The sequence below is a fragment of the Paramisgurnus dabryanus genome, chromosome 8 (genome assembly GCF_030506205.2).
Source record: "Paramisgurnus dabryanus chromosome 8, PD_genome_1.1, whole genome shotgun sequence".
Taxonomy (NCBI): Eukaryota; Metazoa; Chordata; class Actinopteri; order Cypriniformes; family Cobitidae; genus Paramisgurnus; species Paramisgurnus dabryanus.
In genome coordinates, this window is record NC_133344.1 from 43588623 (window position 1) to 43605749 (window position 17127).

Here is a 17127-nt window from a genome sequence, read left to right on the forward strand (position 1 = left end):
AGTTGGTTCGAAACCTGCCATAAAATCAGAAGAAGAAGAATTGTCGCGGTGGAATGATGGCGGTGAGTGTTGTGTCGGTATGTCAATATTGGAGACGCTTTGACATACAGCAGTTGCAGGTCAGTGGATGTTTATCATCTAATCTTCATCAGTTATAATTCTCTAGTGTTTGTTCATCACATGCTTTCATGTAAACTAGTAATATCACAGATTATTAAGTTTATTGTGCTCTTATCTTTAGGGTTTAACTGTTTAACTCTGAATTGTGTTTGTGGAGTTAAACATAAATAATATCGCAGCATTATAGCTCCTGGATTAGTGCCGTTTATACATGAAGGGCATGTGCTTTTTTGTTGTACATGAATGTGTAAATTAACATGGACATTAAACTGCTGACTGCTGTATAAAGTGACGTATTATACACACACACACACACACACACACACACACACACACACACACACACACACACACACACACACACACACACACACACACACACACACACACACACACACACACACACACACACACACACACACACACTATTGGACTTAATCATCAGACCAGATAAACCAGTAGTTTTGATGTCGTATGATTAGTCTAGTTTACTTAGAGAGTAATCTGGAGTTGGCTCGAGTCAAGATTTGATGACCATGTTTTTGAACATGTACTACCAAGACAGGACTTACCCTGTGTCTCAATTCGTTCCCTAGCTCCCGAGGTCGGGTATGGGGGTAATATGATGCCAATATTATTGAAAATTGACAGAGTAAAAGTCACAAATAGATATTACAACTTGTAAACACAAAACGCAATCTACAAATAGATTAAAAATCCACAAACACAGTCCTTGTGATCCGCAAATGTAAAACAAGATCTAAGAATCGTCTTTGTGATTCACAAATATAAAGCATGATTTACAAAAAGAAATCAGTGACTTGTACTTGAAAACCAGAATTTGAATGAATGTAAAGTGACTTCTTTGCAGATGAATATCATTTTCTATTTGTAGATTGTGTCACATTTGTTTTCAGAATTCTGACACTATTGTTTCGCTTTTGTGACAAAATAATGCCATAATCGTTGAAAATGAAGAGACTACAATTTGTAAACACGAAACAAATCTGTAAATAGGTTCTAAATCTGCAAACAAACTCCTCATGATCCGCAAATGTAAAACGAGATCTACAAATATATAAAAATCTTCATGACATACAAATATAAATTGCGATTTACAAATAGATTTAAAATCCGCAAACCAACTCTTTATGATTCACAAATAGAAATCATCGACTTGTACTTGACAACCAGAATTTAATTGAATGCAAAGTGATTTGTCTGCGCATGAGGGTCATTCTTTGTTTGTAGATTGTGTTGCATTTGTTTTCAGAATTTTGGCACAACTGTTTCACTGTTTTCCATTAAAAAAATCTACAAATGCCCTCCTCACAATTAGCAAACAAACACAGTCTAACTCGTATTTTCCAACCATTGTAAAAAGACATTCTTACACATTCTGTGCAAAGTTCAGCATGCAAGTGTTGAATCTGTGTTTGCAGATCACAGGGCATTCACGGATCCTTTTGCACACGTCTACAGATCTTTTTGGAAAAACATAGCTAGCAAGTAAGGCTGTCAACGAATATTTTAAATTCGCCCAAATGAGCATGGCATCTTGTACACACTGCATTTTAATTTGTTTGTCACTTCAACTTTTAATGCTTAATCCTGTTCTGTACACACACACTTCAGTAATTTACGGGACTGACAATCGCATTCTACAACCGCATTAACTCCCGCATTAACTCCCGCAAACTGCAGTGACAACCGCGTTTACAGAAACAACCATGCATTAGGAAAATTAATAATTGCTTTATTTAGGCTATAGTATATTTTCTATAGACGTGTAAAACCATATTTTGGCGGATTGTTTTTTACTTTCATTGTAGTTTGCCTGCCCATTTAGTCTTAATAATTAATGGAACCTAAACGAACTTGGCTTGCTGTTCTCGAAGGCAGCTCGAATCTTGGTCGGGCTCGAGACCCAATTCCAAGTAACAGAAGAGAAGAAAAATGCAGTGAAGGAGGAGAGATGCCAGAAGAATTGCGGCTGGGCGCAGAGACACGAAGACTCACATTTACCATGATTAATGATGATTGACAAGTTTAGGTTCCTTTCAAACCGTTAAAAGTGTAGCTGTTAAAATATTATTAGCCTAATAGTTTATTTTGATCATGGTGCTACGATCGATGGATAATTCTGAAGTTGTTTTAAAGAAGAATAAAATAATTACTTTTCAGTCATTTGCGCTGTCCCACATTTGAACGTCTCCGCATATGTACATCATTGCGACGTACATTTGCAAATGATTCATAAAGTCATACCTCCGCAATTCTTTGATCGATTGTGTTTTAGAAGTACTATGCTCAAACTCTAATGACAGCAATGTGATCACTGATGCGCTGGTAGAGAGAGAGAGGCGGAGAAAAAGAGAGAGAGCGCAGCTCTGTTCAAAAGTGGAAATGATTGATGTTATTTGAAGTCGGCTCTTACAGTACAAAATACCCGATTAAGCTATTACGTGGCTATTATATTTTTTCGGGACGTTCTTGCGACCCGGTGGCAACTTGTCCACGACCCAGTACTGGGTCGCGACCCCGGTGGTTGGGGACCTCTGGCCTACATAACCGAAATGAACAACTAGTTAATGAAGTGTTTAAACGTGCATCATGGACATGACAGGTCTCTCTTCTGAAGAAATAAATTATTACAAGGGGGAAAAGTCTTCTGTATGCGCGGTACAGAGAATGACAGAGGCAAAAGCGTTTGCTGACTAGTGTTGCCAGATCTTGCGCTAAAAAAACAGCAAACAAGAAAAATCCAATAACAAACCAGAATAAATCCAAACGCTTTACCTCAAAGATCAAAATATTGAGACTGGCACCTTCACATTTTAACAACACCAAAAACTTGATCGCTTCATGAGCCAAAAGCCATAAACGGTTAAGCGCTTAAATGGTATGTGAGTACAAAAAAGACGAGGACCTGGCAACACTGCAAGAGCTACAATACACAACAACACGACGGAGGTTTATTGCAAAACATAATGCTGTTAAATTATTTTCATCAAAGCTGTGAGTGATAAGCGAGACGGCAGACCGTTGCTATGGTTATCTCTGTGTCAATCATCATATTTTCACATTAAAATGCGGTTGTCACTCCTGAAAGTTTGCAGTGTGTACAAGACCACAATGTGTGGAACTCCAGCTAAACAGTCACGTCTTAACACTTACTTTGCATCGCTCGCCACAAGCTATTTGTCTGCAACACAACAAGAGGTCATAACGGAGAAATAAATTTTGTTCATTTGTAAGGACATGAGACCGATCAGTGTCGTGGATGGAGCAGGCTTCAGGGAGTTTTGTCAAGCAATGTAACCGAGGTACCATATCATTTTGATGTCTCTTGATTTACTTTTTTGTGTATGTAATATACGTTGTCAAATATGTTTAAACTTAAATAGACTACCTATAGAAGTAGTTATGTATCTTTATATTAATTTGTCCTGTTATTGACTTAATGCGTCGTTAAACGTCGTTGAAAAAAATGGGCAACCAGATGTTCGAATATTCGTGGGTTTTTTAGGGAGAATATTCGAACGTCATTTTTGAGCAATTTTGACAGCCCTACTAGCCAGGTGCGTGCAGCTAATGTAGTGTGTGTTTACAACTAAGCGTTACCTCCGGTTGGTGCTCAGTGTTTTTAGTTCAGGAGGTTTCTACCAGGAGACGAATTAATTAATAATAATAATAATTCCTTACATTTATATAGCGCTTTTCTCAGTACTCAAAGCGCTTTACATATGAACGGGGGAAATCTCCTCAACCACCACCAATGTGCAGCATCCACCTGGATGATGCGACGGCAGCCATATTGCGCCAGAACGCTCACCACACACCAGCTTATTAGTGGAGAGGAGACAGAGTGATATAGCCAATTAGTATGAGGGATGATTAGTAGGCCAATGGGCAAGTTTTTGGCCAGGATGCCGGGGCACACCCCTAAGCTTTTTCGAAGGACATCCTGGGATTTTTAATGACCACAGAGAGTCAGGAATTAACACCGAGGTCATGTCCAAAACATACGGACCTGGCCATTAAATCGTTAAAAACACTGCATGAAGCAGTTTTATTCTTAAAACATCTGTCTCTTTAACGAACATTTGCCGAGCGTCAGCGAGCCAGCTGGATGCTAAGGTGACGCAGCTAAAATAAAGCAAGCGCGTGCACCGATAATATTGGATGTAACTTGCAGTAATGAACAAAAACATGAGCCTTATTTGACAGCAGCACTAATTGAACTATTTGACCATATGCATTTGATATACAGACTGTGACTGGAATGCACTCACAAATCGCACTGTTATTAGAAACATTTAACTGTTCCAGACTGAGCATGGACACAAACACAAACAAGCACAAGACCGTTTATAAAAGCAGCTGCCTTAGCGTGTACGGAATGAAGTCAAAACGGTCTCGGTTTTTAGACCGGCAGTCTGCCTGTGCCATTCCACCCTAATCCGGACTGCAAATTACATGTTAATATTATATCCACCATTTAGAATCCTTCCTTTCAGGTCTGTTCTGCTTTTAACAGCTCAAAGCTATTACTCTCTGTAGCTTTCGAGTCCATTGTAGGCTACTAGTGCTGGGCGATTTGGCCTAAAAATAAAATTTCCGATTTTATTTTTTTTAATTCGACTTCCGATTTTTTCCCATTTCCCCCCCCACTTATTAAGAAAAGCAATACGTACAAACGGCAGACAACTTAAAGCAAATTTTGCTTTTATTTAATCAAAAGCAAGACAAATGTAACCCCCATTTTTGAGATGAATAATAAATAAATAAACACCCTCTTGGAATTAAAGTCCCAATTTAAGTCACACTTTGTAGTCTAGAGACTAAAAGGAGACAAACATTAACCTTGAGAGTAGCACCATTTTCGATTGCTGATGCTGTTTCACGTGTGCTATGATGTTGTTGATGTTGCTATAATAACGCTACGGAAGCCCCGGGCAGCCAAAAATGCGCCATTACAAAAAAATCGAATTACTTATTTTTTAAATCGCCCACAACAAAAAATTCGAATTAATTCATTAAATCGATTTTTCGCCCAGGCCTATAGGCTACGGGTAAATTTTGCAGTTGTTTTAGTTAACTTTGCAGCGCATTTTATTGTCGGAAATGGTCCTGGGCTGGGTTTCCCGATAATGAACTTAGCTCTTAAGAGCGCTTTCAACGAGCTACTTAAAACGATCGCTCGCAGCTGGGTTTTAAGTGCTACTAACGAGTCTCTATCTGTTTGTCAAGTGCTGAAATGTCACTTATTGAATGACTCGTAATTGTAGCAGAAGCTTATTTAGGCTAATGATCGTCAGCCGATGTGCACTAATATTTTTTAAAATATTATTAATTATTTTTCAATGAATGTTTTAATAATTTGTGCATCATGAAATTATCTATGTATATGAATAATAGCAGCAGTTAGGAACCATTTATCAATTTGCTAGTACCAACTTTTACCAAAATTGTACCAAAAACATTTCCCTTCTTTATTAATTTATGTTTAGTCATTTATATTTGATTTCTCATTTGAATTTTAAATATATTATATTTAAGTAATTTAAACAAAGAAGAACCCAATAAATAAATATACATTTAAAACATTACATTATCGTCTCGAGTAATGATTAATTCATAAGTGCATGGTAAGAGAACAGAGTTACAGCGTTAACTGCAGGGCCACCAGCAAATTGCACTCTTGCAATGACGATAATGTAATGTTATAAATGTATATTTATTTATTTGGTTCTTCTTTGTTTATTTGTTTAAATTACTTTAATATAAAATCAAATTAGAAATCAAATATAAATGACTAAACATAAATTAACTCATTCACCGCCAGCATTTTTCATGATTTTCACAAAAGTTTAACGCCTTCCAGAAAATGCTCCTTTTTAAATATATAAACATATAATATATAAAATAAAAGAACAGACCCTCTGCTTTCAAACAAAAAAAAATCCGTTTCATCCTACCTTCATGTGTTCTGTTTTTATCACCTCTCAAATATGTGTAGGTTTCATCAAAAATAGCTAATTTTGAGCAAAAAGCTGAGATAATTCCATTTTTGTGAAGGACTTTTGATAGAGATCAGATGCAGAGCGATCTTTAAAACATACACGGACATACAGCTGTTTGCCCTAGGGCAATACTTCCGGTTTTTATAAGTTGCGGAAGAGCGCCACCTGGTGGATAATAGCGGTATTGCAGATTGACGAGATATCTCGTCAATGGCGGGGAAAGAGTTAATAAGGAAGGAAAACATTTGGGACAATTTTGGTAAAAGTTGGTACTAGCTAGGCCTGCACGATTAATCATTTTTAAACCGAAATCGCGATTTGGATGGGTGCGATTTTTGATTTTAGATTTAGGGAATTCTTGAACCAAGTCTCTGATTAAAACTTTTGATTGTAACATCACAATTTATTTGATAAAATATTCCGTATACGTGTATAGTTTAAGCAATGCCCTATGCTATAACCTTCGGCGTCGTCAATACTACAATCTGTAGACTAAAGTCTAAACTAAATATAATTTTAACCGGTTCACGAGATCCGTGAGTCTTTTCACGACCCCGCTCTCTATGTTCACGTGCATTAAAGCTCGCTCACTGACGGTGACAGAGAATGCACCGGGTGCGCATTCATATATCTCGTTAAAAAACTTTTAAACGATTAAAGACACATTCATCTCATCTTCTGGGATTGTTTTTATTAATGTCTACTTAAAACCATCTGTGAATATGTGTATATTAAACAACAAATCTTATTATGTCTGCTCTGACAAAAAAAAGGATTATTTTATATTTTAGGTGGAGCGGACACACATATTTATGGAAAATACTGTTTAATATAAACGGTTGTTTTGTCAAAAGTTTTAATCAGAGACTTGGTTCAAGAATTCCCTAAATCTAAAATAAACCTTTACTTTTTGTCAACGTGGGGTGAATTACATTTTATTTTACCAACATAGAGTTTTAGAAATCTTTACTCGTTTACAAGGGCACCCACGCTGTGAGTCGTGCTGGGGCTGAGGGCTGGTGAGAACGGAGGGGGAGAGAGAGGGAGAGACACCGCTCATAAAACATGACAGTCCAGAATCTGGACAGCCTAAAACTACAAACTTTTTTACACATCCATAAAATGACAAACATACATGTGACAAAAAACAAACACCCAGGAAAAACAACGCGTTGATTGACGCGTCGTAAAACGCACACAGTCCGGACAGCCGCTGTCTGAAAAGCCATAAAATACGACACTCAAAACTGGACAGCATGTGCATCTTTTGATTGATAGCCCCTCCCACCTGTCAAGGGAGCCATAAATCAATCAAATTTTGACAAATGGTGGGCCGCTATAACTACTAACACGTATGTTAGTATGGGTTTTGTGGACTTATATCAGTCACTTAAAATTTTTCTTTTTCAAAAACCACGCATAAACATTTTTCTCTCAAAAATACAAACATGTACATACATGTTAATCATATAAAATAGTAGCCCAGTTTGTGCTGAATGCAGTGTTATAAGACTTTTACCATTTGTGCTTTTTTCAGTTGCTTAAAAACACAATAATGTCAGTGCATGTCAAAACTTCTCCAGGGCCCTAAAAACCCCTTAGACCCGAGAGGGTTAAACACAGAAACCAATGTGTGTTGTTTTGATCTCACCTTCGATCGTCTGCTCATGATGACATCATATCAGAGTCCTGCAACCGGTCTGGTACCCGCGGATACCCGCATAAAAGTGTCTTAAACGGGTGGATTGTGACATTCCTTTAATTCACAGGCAGGGATGCGGGCGGATAATTAACTCCATGTGGCCCAGGTAGTAGCACGAATGAAAATACCGGTATGTGCAAAATTTGTATGTGGGTTGTGCACACCAAAACTTTTAAATGCGGCTGAAAACGCCTGGAGGACACCAAATTGCCAGCTGTTTTTTCAGCAGAGTGATTTTTAGCTGTGATACTTGAGCTGTGGTTGTGATACTTGTCCTGCCCCTCCTCCACTGTGATTGGACGGCCTTGTGCGAACTGACATTGACGAGCGGAGCTTTTCACCCCGACAGCTTATTTTAAAAACGCGAGGTTTCAAGTGGAATCAATTGAAAATTTTTAAAAAAAATTACCATTACATGTGCAACATATGATAGTGCGCAGCCTTTTTTGATTCTTCTCGTAGCCTAGTTTGAGAGAGCATTGCAGGAGTTGCATAAAGTTTTGCCGTTGATTGCCGGAAGCTGAATGTCTTTTCTTAGAAAGCATTTCAAATCGAGACTTGGGGCACAGCAGGGGTTGTGTAGGTAGGTAGGTAAGTTTTTTTTCTTTTTTTATTAATAGGTCTATTTGTGTATAGTTATCAGGTTCCATTTGTGCCGATGGTAGGCTACTTGAATGGCAAAACAAAGTGCACTTTAGCCTGTTTCATTAGCCCATTCATGACGCTGTTGTGATGTTAATTAATTTTAGCGTGTGTGATTATTGTGGGTACCGGATGGGTAACGGGCCAAATATTAACGGGTCCGGGCATGTGCGGATTTAATTTTGGTATTATCACGGGTGACAGGTCGGATCTGGCGCTGAACTTTGCAGGTACATGCGGGAGCGGGTCTCTAAAAATGGACCCGTGCAGGACTCTGCGTCATATTGGATGTATTGCCTTGAGAATACGGCACTTTTACAAGTTTACAGTTTTGTCCACGTTGTTTCTTGAGCATTGCTGCTGCAGTAGACTTAAATGAAGCTGGCAGTGCCACTAGCAGCTTTTTTCCTTCGCTTGCCGCGCTAAATGGTCCGCAACACACACACACACACACACACACAAACAAACACGTGAGGAGGAACTGTGAGGTTGGCAACAGATTAGCATACTATGAGTTGATTGGACTCTCACATAAACACACATAAAGCTTATTCAGAACCATACATTAGCGGGACGATTAAATTATGGGACGATTAAATTCTTGAAAAAAATAACTATGATGTCACAGTATATTGGATGAAAACATCATACTTTGTTCACTGTGGAACAATTTAAGCCCACATTATGTAATTCAACGAGGAATCCCTCTAATTACAAACTTTTAGGGATTCACCGAAAGGAAAATTCCTGCCTGAAGCCGAATATAGTGAAACACTCAGACAAATACTGAATAGGGATGCACCGATACCACTTTTTTGGAATACGAGTACTTGCATTTCAGTACTTGCCGTTACCGATACCGAGTACTTAATAAAAAACATGATTTAAATTTACAGGTAACAGCTTTAGTCATATAATTTAACAAAAAACAAGGGACTGGTTTTCCAGTTTGTTGTAAACTCTGCCTCTTTGGACAACACGAGGCATTAACCCCTTACACGCCGCTCAAACATAGATATTTCTCAGACCGTGGTATCGATCCCTGGTATCGGGGGACTTTTAACGAGTACGAGTACTTTAGAAAATGTCGGTATTGGTGCATCCCTAATACTGAACAACCAAACATGTTTTGTCCCCCAATTATTTTGTACATTTTTTCATCATTGGATAAGTTACATTTTCAGTGTGCTTTTACTATATTTATTTCACATGATTAAACAATGAACATTTGTTAGTTAACATACGTTATATTGCCTTTTCTTCTGTTCTCCTTCAGAGAGAGTTAGACAGCACTGCCACACTATTGGCCAGCAGACAGGATGACAGTGAACAGTCCAGGAAGAACCTCGTCGAGCAGAGCCGACAGTTTAAAAAGAGCTCACCAGAGGTACTGTTGACAACTTTATGTATCTGTGTGTGAGAGAGAGAGAGAGAGAGAGAGAGAAGGGTGGGGGACTCGAGTCACACTTTTCAGGACTTGCAACTTGTTGATTAAAGTATGAAAATGAATCGACTTGACTGGACTTAATTTGGAAACAAGTTACTTGAGATTTGACTTGAAGTGGAAGACTCGACAATGACTTGAACTTATAATAAATAAACAGCAATAAAATTCATTTAAAATAAAAAAATATTATTGTGACGTCAGCACCACTAATCAGCATCTGTGCCTTTAAAGCTGCACAATGCAAACCGCACCAAACATGGCACACAGTAACGTTGGTCAAGCTCCACAAATAGTCTTGTTTGGCTATAAAGACTTTGATCTGGACCGTGCCAGTAAAAAAGATTTGCCAGATGCAAAATATGCAAATGCAAGAATATCCGACAGGACAACCACAACGTTAAGAATGACAAGGAAAGGTAAGAAAGTAATATCTTTATAGTCAGTTTCACTCTTAATTTGTGGAAAATAAAAAGCCTTGCGCTTGCAGTTGATCCATGGTCACGAGTCACGACCCCACGGTTCGGCTCGCATGAGATTCGATTTGCGGTTTGACATACAAATTTAAATAGGGAAAGTTTATCATCTGCAAAAGTTTCAAAGGCTTGCATATTTTAACATTCAAGTGATTTTAAAAAAAATTAACTGCAAAAAGGCTCTAAAGTGAGCAGCTTTCTGTAACTACGCACAGACGCATGTGCGGTTGAATGCAGTGTTTCTATGGAGTTCCAAACGGTTCTAAAATATGACTTTGCAACACTCTCGTGTCACTGAACGTGACATTTGCGTCTGCCCAATGCGACGTAGGAGAAAGCACTATACACATTTAATTACAATAGTATCGGGCAGATATCGGTATCGGCTGATATTCGGAATTTTTGGTATAAGAATCGGTTCGGAAATTAAAAAGTGGGATCTGGACATCCCTAATTGATCAAAATGAAATTGCTCATCCAAACACCCAAATATTTATAAATGAAAATCTTCAGGGGAAATTGTCAGGGGTGCACAAACTTTTGCCATGTTATGTTCTTGTTATGTTTTATGTTGTTTTGTTTTGTGTAATGCTTTGGCAATATGAAGGGGAAATTGGGGCACAACCTAGCACTTTTTGGTTTTGGCTCCATCGTTAAAAATGTTTAGTGTGATTTAATTATATTTTGACACAAGCAACACACACATCTCTGCTACAAATTACCATTTGTAGTTTGTTTCTATTACTTGCCATTCTGGACAATTACCCAAAACGTGACAGAAGTGCAAACGTAACAACTTACCCCATAGGTGGGGTTACTTGTAACAGGCAGGGGTTTAGTTGTCACACTTGTAGGGGTGTCACGGTTCTCCAAATCCTCGATTCGATTACATTTTCGATTCTAAGGTCATGGTTCGATTCAATTGTCGATTTTTACTTTTTTTTTTGAAAGACAAGAAATGACAATTAAAATGCCATTAATATTTATTATTATTATTATTATTATTATAGTTACACATTAACATACACATTGCGTGCTTTTCCTCACATGGGGGTTTTTGGGCTTCACTTACCCGAGAGAACTTGTAGAGAGGATTCCTTCTTGACTTGCACGCACATGGACTTAATGCGCATGTCTTGGACTGGCATCTGAAATAAAACCAGTGGGTCATAAGCAGCTGCGCTTCTCTCTGTCTCACGTGCATGCGCTCTCGCATCTGTCCGAAGTCTAAACATAAACTAAAGTAGTTATCCTTATGCATTTGTTCAGTTTTATGCGTTTCATGGGAGCTGAGGCAAACTATCCTTTTTGTTTGAAATATAACCCGCTGCATCTTGGCGCCTCATTACTCATGCACATGCAGAGAGCTGCGCTCTGTCTAAAGGCAGATCAGTAGGTAGTAATCCGGTTTATGATATGCATTTCAAGGATTTGTAGCAATACATCCCTCGTGTTTAAAATATAAATATCTGAGAGGTTTTTTCCCACTTGGCAAGCCGACTGGACGTGACATGGGGGCGTGGCAGCATCGACAATCCTATTTTTTAATTCGAAGTTCGAGGCTGTGACTTAATTTCGATCGATTTCGATTTAAAATCGAAATCGTGACACCCTTACACAATTGCTTAAAAAGTTTGCAGACAAATATTTCATTACTATTTTGTCAATATACTTGAAGTGGATATTGTTTATATATCAGCCTATTATAGACTGTTATCTACACTATTCATCCCTCATCCATAGTTCAATTATAAATTGATACAAATGTCTAAATATGTGAAAAAAAGCAGCACAGTTATGATAAAAATTGATATGTGACCCAGTCTGTAAAAAAACATACTAAAGTCTCAGAATCAACGATGAAATGAAAATCAAAATGAAAATCAAAGTCTGATTTTAGCCATTCATTTTATTAAGATTTTAATCTTTGACATGACCTTATTCAATCAATATTAAAGATATGAACAAAATGCATTTTGACACACAGTTTTTGATAGGACAGGCACATTTATTTTATTGGCAGCCAGCAATCATTCATGTGTAGTCTATTTAAAACAACGGCAAGAATTACGCTTACTTGAGCAGTTTTCATATCATTATTGCTGAGGGGTTAGTTGTAACACAGCGTGACAACTAACCATGCTGGGTGAAAATATTTTCAAGCCTACCAAAAAAGTTGCTAAGAGCTGCAGACATATTTCAAAACGATGCTATGTTTTAGTTAGGGCTGTACGATTTTGGTAATTTTTCCCATTGCGGTTATTGATGCTAACATTGCGATGTGCGATTGCGATTATAATAAATGGTATCATGAGTCAACTTGATGGGTTTTAAGGAAAATCCACACACAGTTTAGGGATAATGCTAAAATGTGTATTTGTAAAACTAGAAATGTTTTCGTATTGCCACGTGATGTAGCAACTGCTCAGTGTCAGTAATCCTAAATCCAAAATACCGCCATACAACAGACGTAGTTTTTTTTCAGCTATCAGATCACTTTCAATCTACTCTGCATCCATCTTCGCTTTGGTATTTCTGCGCTGCGCATACACAAGTGACAACGCACGCCACACACGTTCATGCCACACGTGCACTGCCTTTATTGTTCGTTTTTCTTTCTTTTTTAAACAGCAAGAAAAATCATCAAACTGTTATCAGAAGGTTTGTGTTAACAAGTCCACACATTTATTTATTTAATATAATTGCAACATTTTGCTGTCATATAATCGCACAAGCTGACATCGCGATTGCGATTGCGATGCGATTAATTGTGCAGCACTAGTTTTAGTCAACAAGACACTGATTTAGATGACATAACATTGCTTTTGGTATCTTACACACCCAACTCAGAAACAAAAAAAACAAATGATGAAAAAATGTACTTGCATGCCATCAAAACACTCTTTCATCAATAACTCTATGGAAAAATATGATACTTTTCCATAAATTTGCGGGAGCGTGAAAAAATACCCTGTGCCACAATGTAAACTGTTCGTGTTTCAACTAACCAACTGTTAGTTTTTGCCCCTCGCACCACTACTTTTGTATGTCATGTCAATATAGCAAATTTAATTTGTTCTTTCATACATACACACACGCAAAAGTGGGGCCTACACAATATTAGGCAGGTGGTCACAATGTTATGGTTGTATTTGTCCTCTAAACACATTATAAACAGATTTTAACATGAGTTACAGTAAATGGATGGATAGATAAATACAGATTTTAGATACACACATGACTTTAAAATGTTTTATTAAATTAAAACAAATGGAGCTTTAAGTTAATGATTAGGGCTGGGTATCGATTCAGATGTTCCAGATCGATTCGATTTCGATTCACAAGCTATCGATTCGATTCCGATTCTCGATTAAATTTTCGATTCTGGTTCTCAGGTAGGTTTTTATACTCGATTCTCGATTCAACTCCATGAATATAGATTTAATACACATACTATATTAATAAAAAAGAACAGTGAACAGCAGTTTACAAGTGGGTAATTAATAAAAAGAAATTAAAAGCCACAACACGTCTTGCTTGCAAAATCTAAAATGCTTCCATTCCCATGTTCAATGTTTGCGGAAATAAATATGAAAAAAATCGATTCTGCTCTTTGAGAATCGATTTTTAATCGACCATGTTTTAAAAATCGATTAATTGAAAAATCGATTTTTTTGCCCAGCCCTATTAATGATGGTGATAAATGTTTTGCAGGACCTGAGGAAGCTTGTGGCTCCACTGCTGAAGAGTTTTCAGGCTGAGGTGAGTGTTAGTCTCAATATCTTTCTCACATTCATCCATGCAGCCTTCAATGATTCACTGTTTACTGTTTTTACAGTCATTTACTTCACAGACCTTATAGCATTCAGACACTCAGTTAAAGAGTTTTTAATACAAGCCTTCCAGCCAAATCGTGTGTGTGTGTGTGTGTGTGTGTGTGTGTGTGTGTGTGTGTGTGTGTGTGTGTGTGTGTGTGTGTGTGTGTGTGTGTGTGTGTGTGTGTGTGTGTGTGTTCACTACTCACTGGAATGGGTTAAATGCAGAGGTCACATTTAGTTGTGCTACAGTCATTTAAACCTTATTTGCTTTCATAAAAACCTGCACCCAGCACATTTATGTTACTGTCTGAGTGGCACTGATCGACTACGCTATATGATAGGCATTGTGAGAGGGCTGTGTGTCATTGTGTCCTAAACAACTCAAAATAGAAGCGACAAACTTGCACTCCAGTGTTAAGAGAGTGCTATACTTCCTGTTTACTTCAAAACAATTGCATCCTAATGAGGAAAGCGTGCTTAACGGGCACGGATCTATACATGTACAGTCATAGACATTATATACGTAGACACCTCATGACGTGCTGGAACGCATCAAGCGCCAGCGCCATATTGGATGGGTCTCCTCACTGTACGCTAGCATCAGAGTCAGTGGGAGTTAACGGAAAGAAAGCCATACTATGGCTGTATTTTGTGCAGCTTACGGTTGCAATAACCGGCGCAGTATTGATTCCAGATCACATGGGATTACATTTCACAAGTAAGATTGAACAATCATTTTGGTTATTTTACGTTATTATTTATAATATTATGTCAATGTTCAGCAGGAACTGGTACACTCTCTCATGATCTCTCGCTGTTTTTTCTTCACATTTGAAGGTTTCCCAGTGATACAGGCATGAGGAGGCAATGGGAAGTTGTTATAAAACGGGAGGGTTTTGTTGTGACAGAGTCGTCAAAGCTCATAGAAGAACAAGAGGGGAAACTCTTATTCGTTTTTGGAAACAGCCACTAGATGGCGCTTCAGTAGCGCGACGGCCATAGGAATGAAAATTCTCACAGCCAATTCATTCTTAATTCATTCATATTCAAATTTATTTAATACCTAATTACATAAAATACCCAAATTATTAAAAATTACATAAACATTTTGTACTAAAGTATATTTTACTTAAGTAAACGTAAAAAAGTAGATGTTTAATGTACTTAAATATTAAATATAAACAAAAAAATTGAAATTATGAAATGTAGTGGAGTAAAAATTATGATAATATGCTTTGGAATATAAGTTTTCCAAAATAAACACTGATAAAATACAGATACTTGAAAATTTACTTTTATGTAGAAAGTAAAACACTTAAAGGCAGGGTAGGCAGGAATTATCTAAAAAACTTTTTTACAAATTTGTTTAAACTGTCTTTATATACAAATACATAATTAAAATGTAAGTACTCTGAAAAAGAGAGTATAAAACTCAAGTGTCTGTAGACCTCTCACAACTGTTTTAAACACAGCTAATTATTTCCATTCGGGACGAAACAAATGATTAGCTTGCGCGAATATCACTCTCTCTCGCTACCATGGCACCACCCGTTGCTATGGGATCTGCCCAGACATGCGCACACCCGATTGATTTGAACGTGCACGAGGCACTCTAGAAAGAGCACAAGCATGGCAGAGAAAGTGCATTCAGAACTCCCAGAAAGTGAATTCAGAAGTCACAGTACCTGCATATCCAGTCAGCGAAGGCAAACAAGTCATAAAGGGAATAAACGAAGCAATCAAACGAGAGTAAATATCACGTGGCTTTTCCTCAAGTCGACGATGCGACGTAGCGGTATTGTCTGCGGAGTGTAGTCCTCATCAAAGTCAACAATGCTTTCATCACGGAAACTCTTCCATGCAAAACACTGGCTTAATAGTGAGTACTAGAAGGCATCCTATCTGTTTATATTCCTACTGATAAAGTTAGGTGTATTATTACATGTGATTGTGACATGATGTTATTACATGCACCGCGCTCCTTCCTCTCCGCTTGTCTGAGGTAAATCCTTCTCCCAGCAAAGCTGTCGGTGTCTCGCGTTCATGTGTTTTGGGGGCGTGGCTTTAGAAGAAACCCAGAAGGGAGGGGGTGGAGTGAATGGAAAAAATGAGCTGTGTTTAAAACAGTGGTGAGAGGTCTACAGACACTCGATTTTTATACTCTCTTTTTCAGAGTACTTACATTTTACTTATGTATTGATATATAAACACAGTTTAAACTAATTTGTAAAAAAGTTTTTTTAGATAATTTCTGCCTATCCTGCCTTTAAAGGTGCAATTTGTAAGATATTTGCAGTAAAATCTCCAAAAACCACTAGGCCAGTGTTATATATTTTGTCCAGCTGATTACTATCAATGACTGCGTTTACATGCAGCCAATAACCCGTTCAAATCCGGAATATTAGCAATAACCCGGTCGCGCACGTCCATGTAAACACCGGCAAAAACCCGAATATGCTCATATTCCTGTTATTAAAATCCCGAATATTACCCCTGGGTTACCTCTTTTCTAACCCGAAATTTTGGTCATGTAAACGCGCATCGGGATATTCCCATCAAAAGGAACATTGATTTGTGTACTGCGCATGTTCTATTCGCAAGGAATCTTGGTCTTCTGAGTAGAGAAACTTCTTGTATGCGCCAAAAAACCCGCAGGGAGTAGAGGTAAGCATGGCGAGAGAGATGCGCCACACTTTTAGAGCGAGGAGGAAACCAATTGCAACAACCGCATTTTTCACGTTAAATTAATATATAGCTATTCTTGTTTTTCAAAGCATACATGTATAATAAAGGCCAAATAGATTGTCAATAGTTATGAGAGTAACTTTTTTTTTGTGTGTGTGTGTGAATTTGAATTAAAAATGTAATACTATGCTATTCATATTTCGTTAAATACAGT

At 37.7% G+C, this 17127-nt stretch overlaps 1 protein-coding gene across 2 annotated transcripts in view; it reads left to right on the forward strand.

Annotated features, from left to right (window-relative positions):
* Nucleotides 1-17127, forward strand: part of cux1b (cut-like homeobox 1b) — a 106395-nt gene continuing 89268 nt past the window's right edge. For both annotated transcript variants that reach the window (XM_065281915.1, XM_065281916.1), the window contains exons 1-3: nucleotides 1-119; nucleotides 9767-9877; nucleotides 14125-14172. In XM_065281915.1, the coding sequence (XP_065137987.1) occupies nucleotides 54-119; nucleotides 9767-9877; nucleotides 14125-14172 (225 nt within the window). In that variant the 5' untranslated portion in view covers nucleotides 1-53. The remainder of the gene's footprint in view (nucleotides 120-9766; nucleotides 9878-14124; nucleotides 14173-17127) is intronic.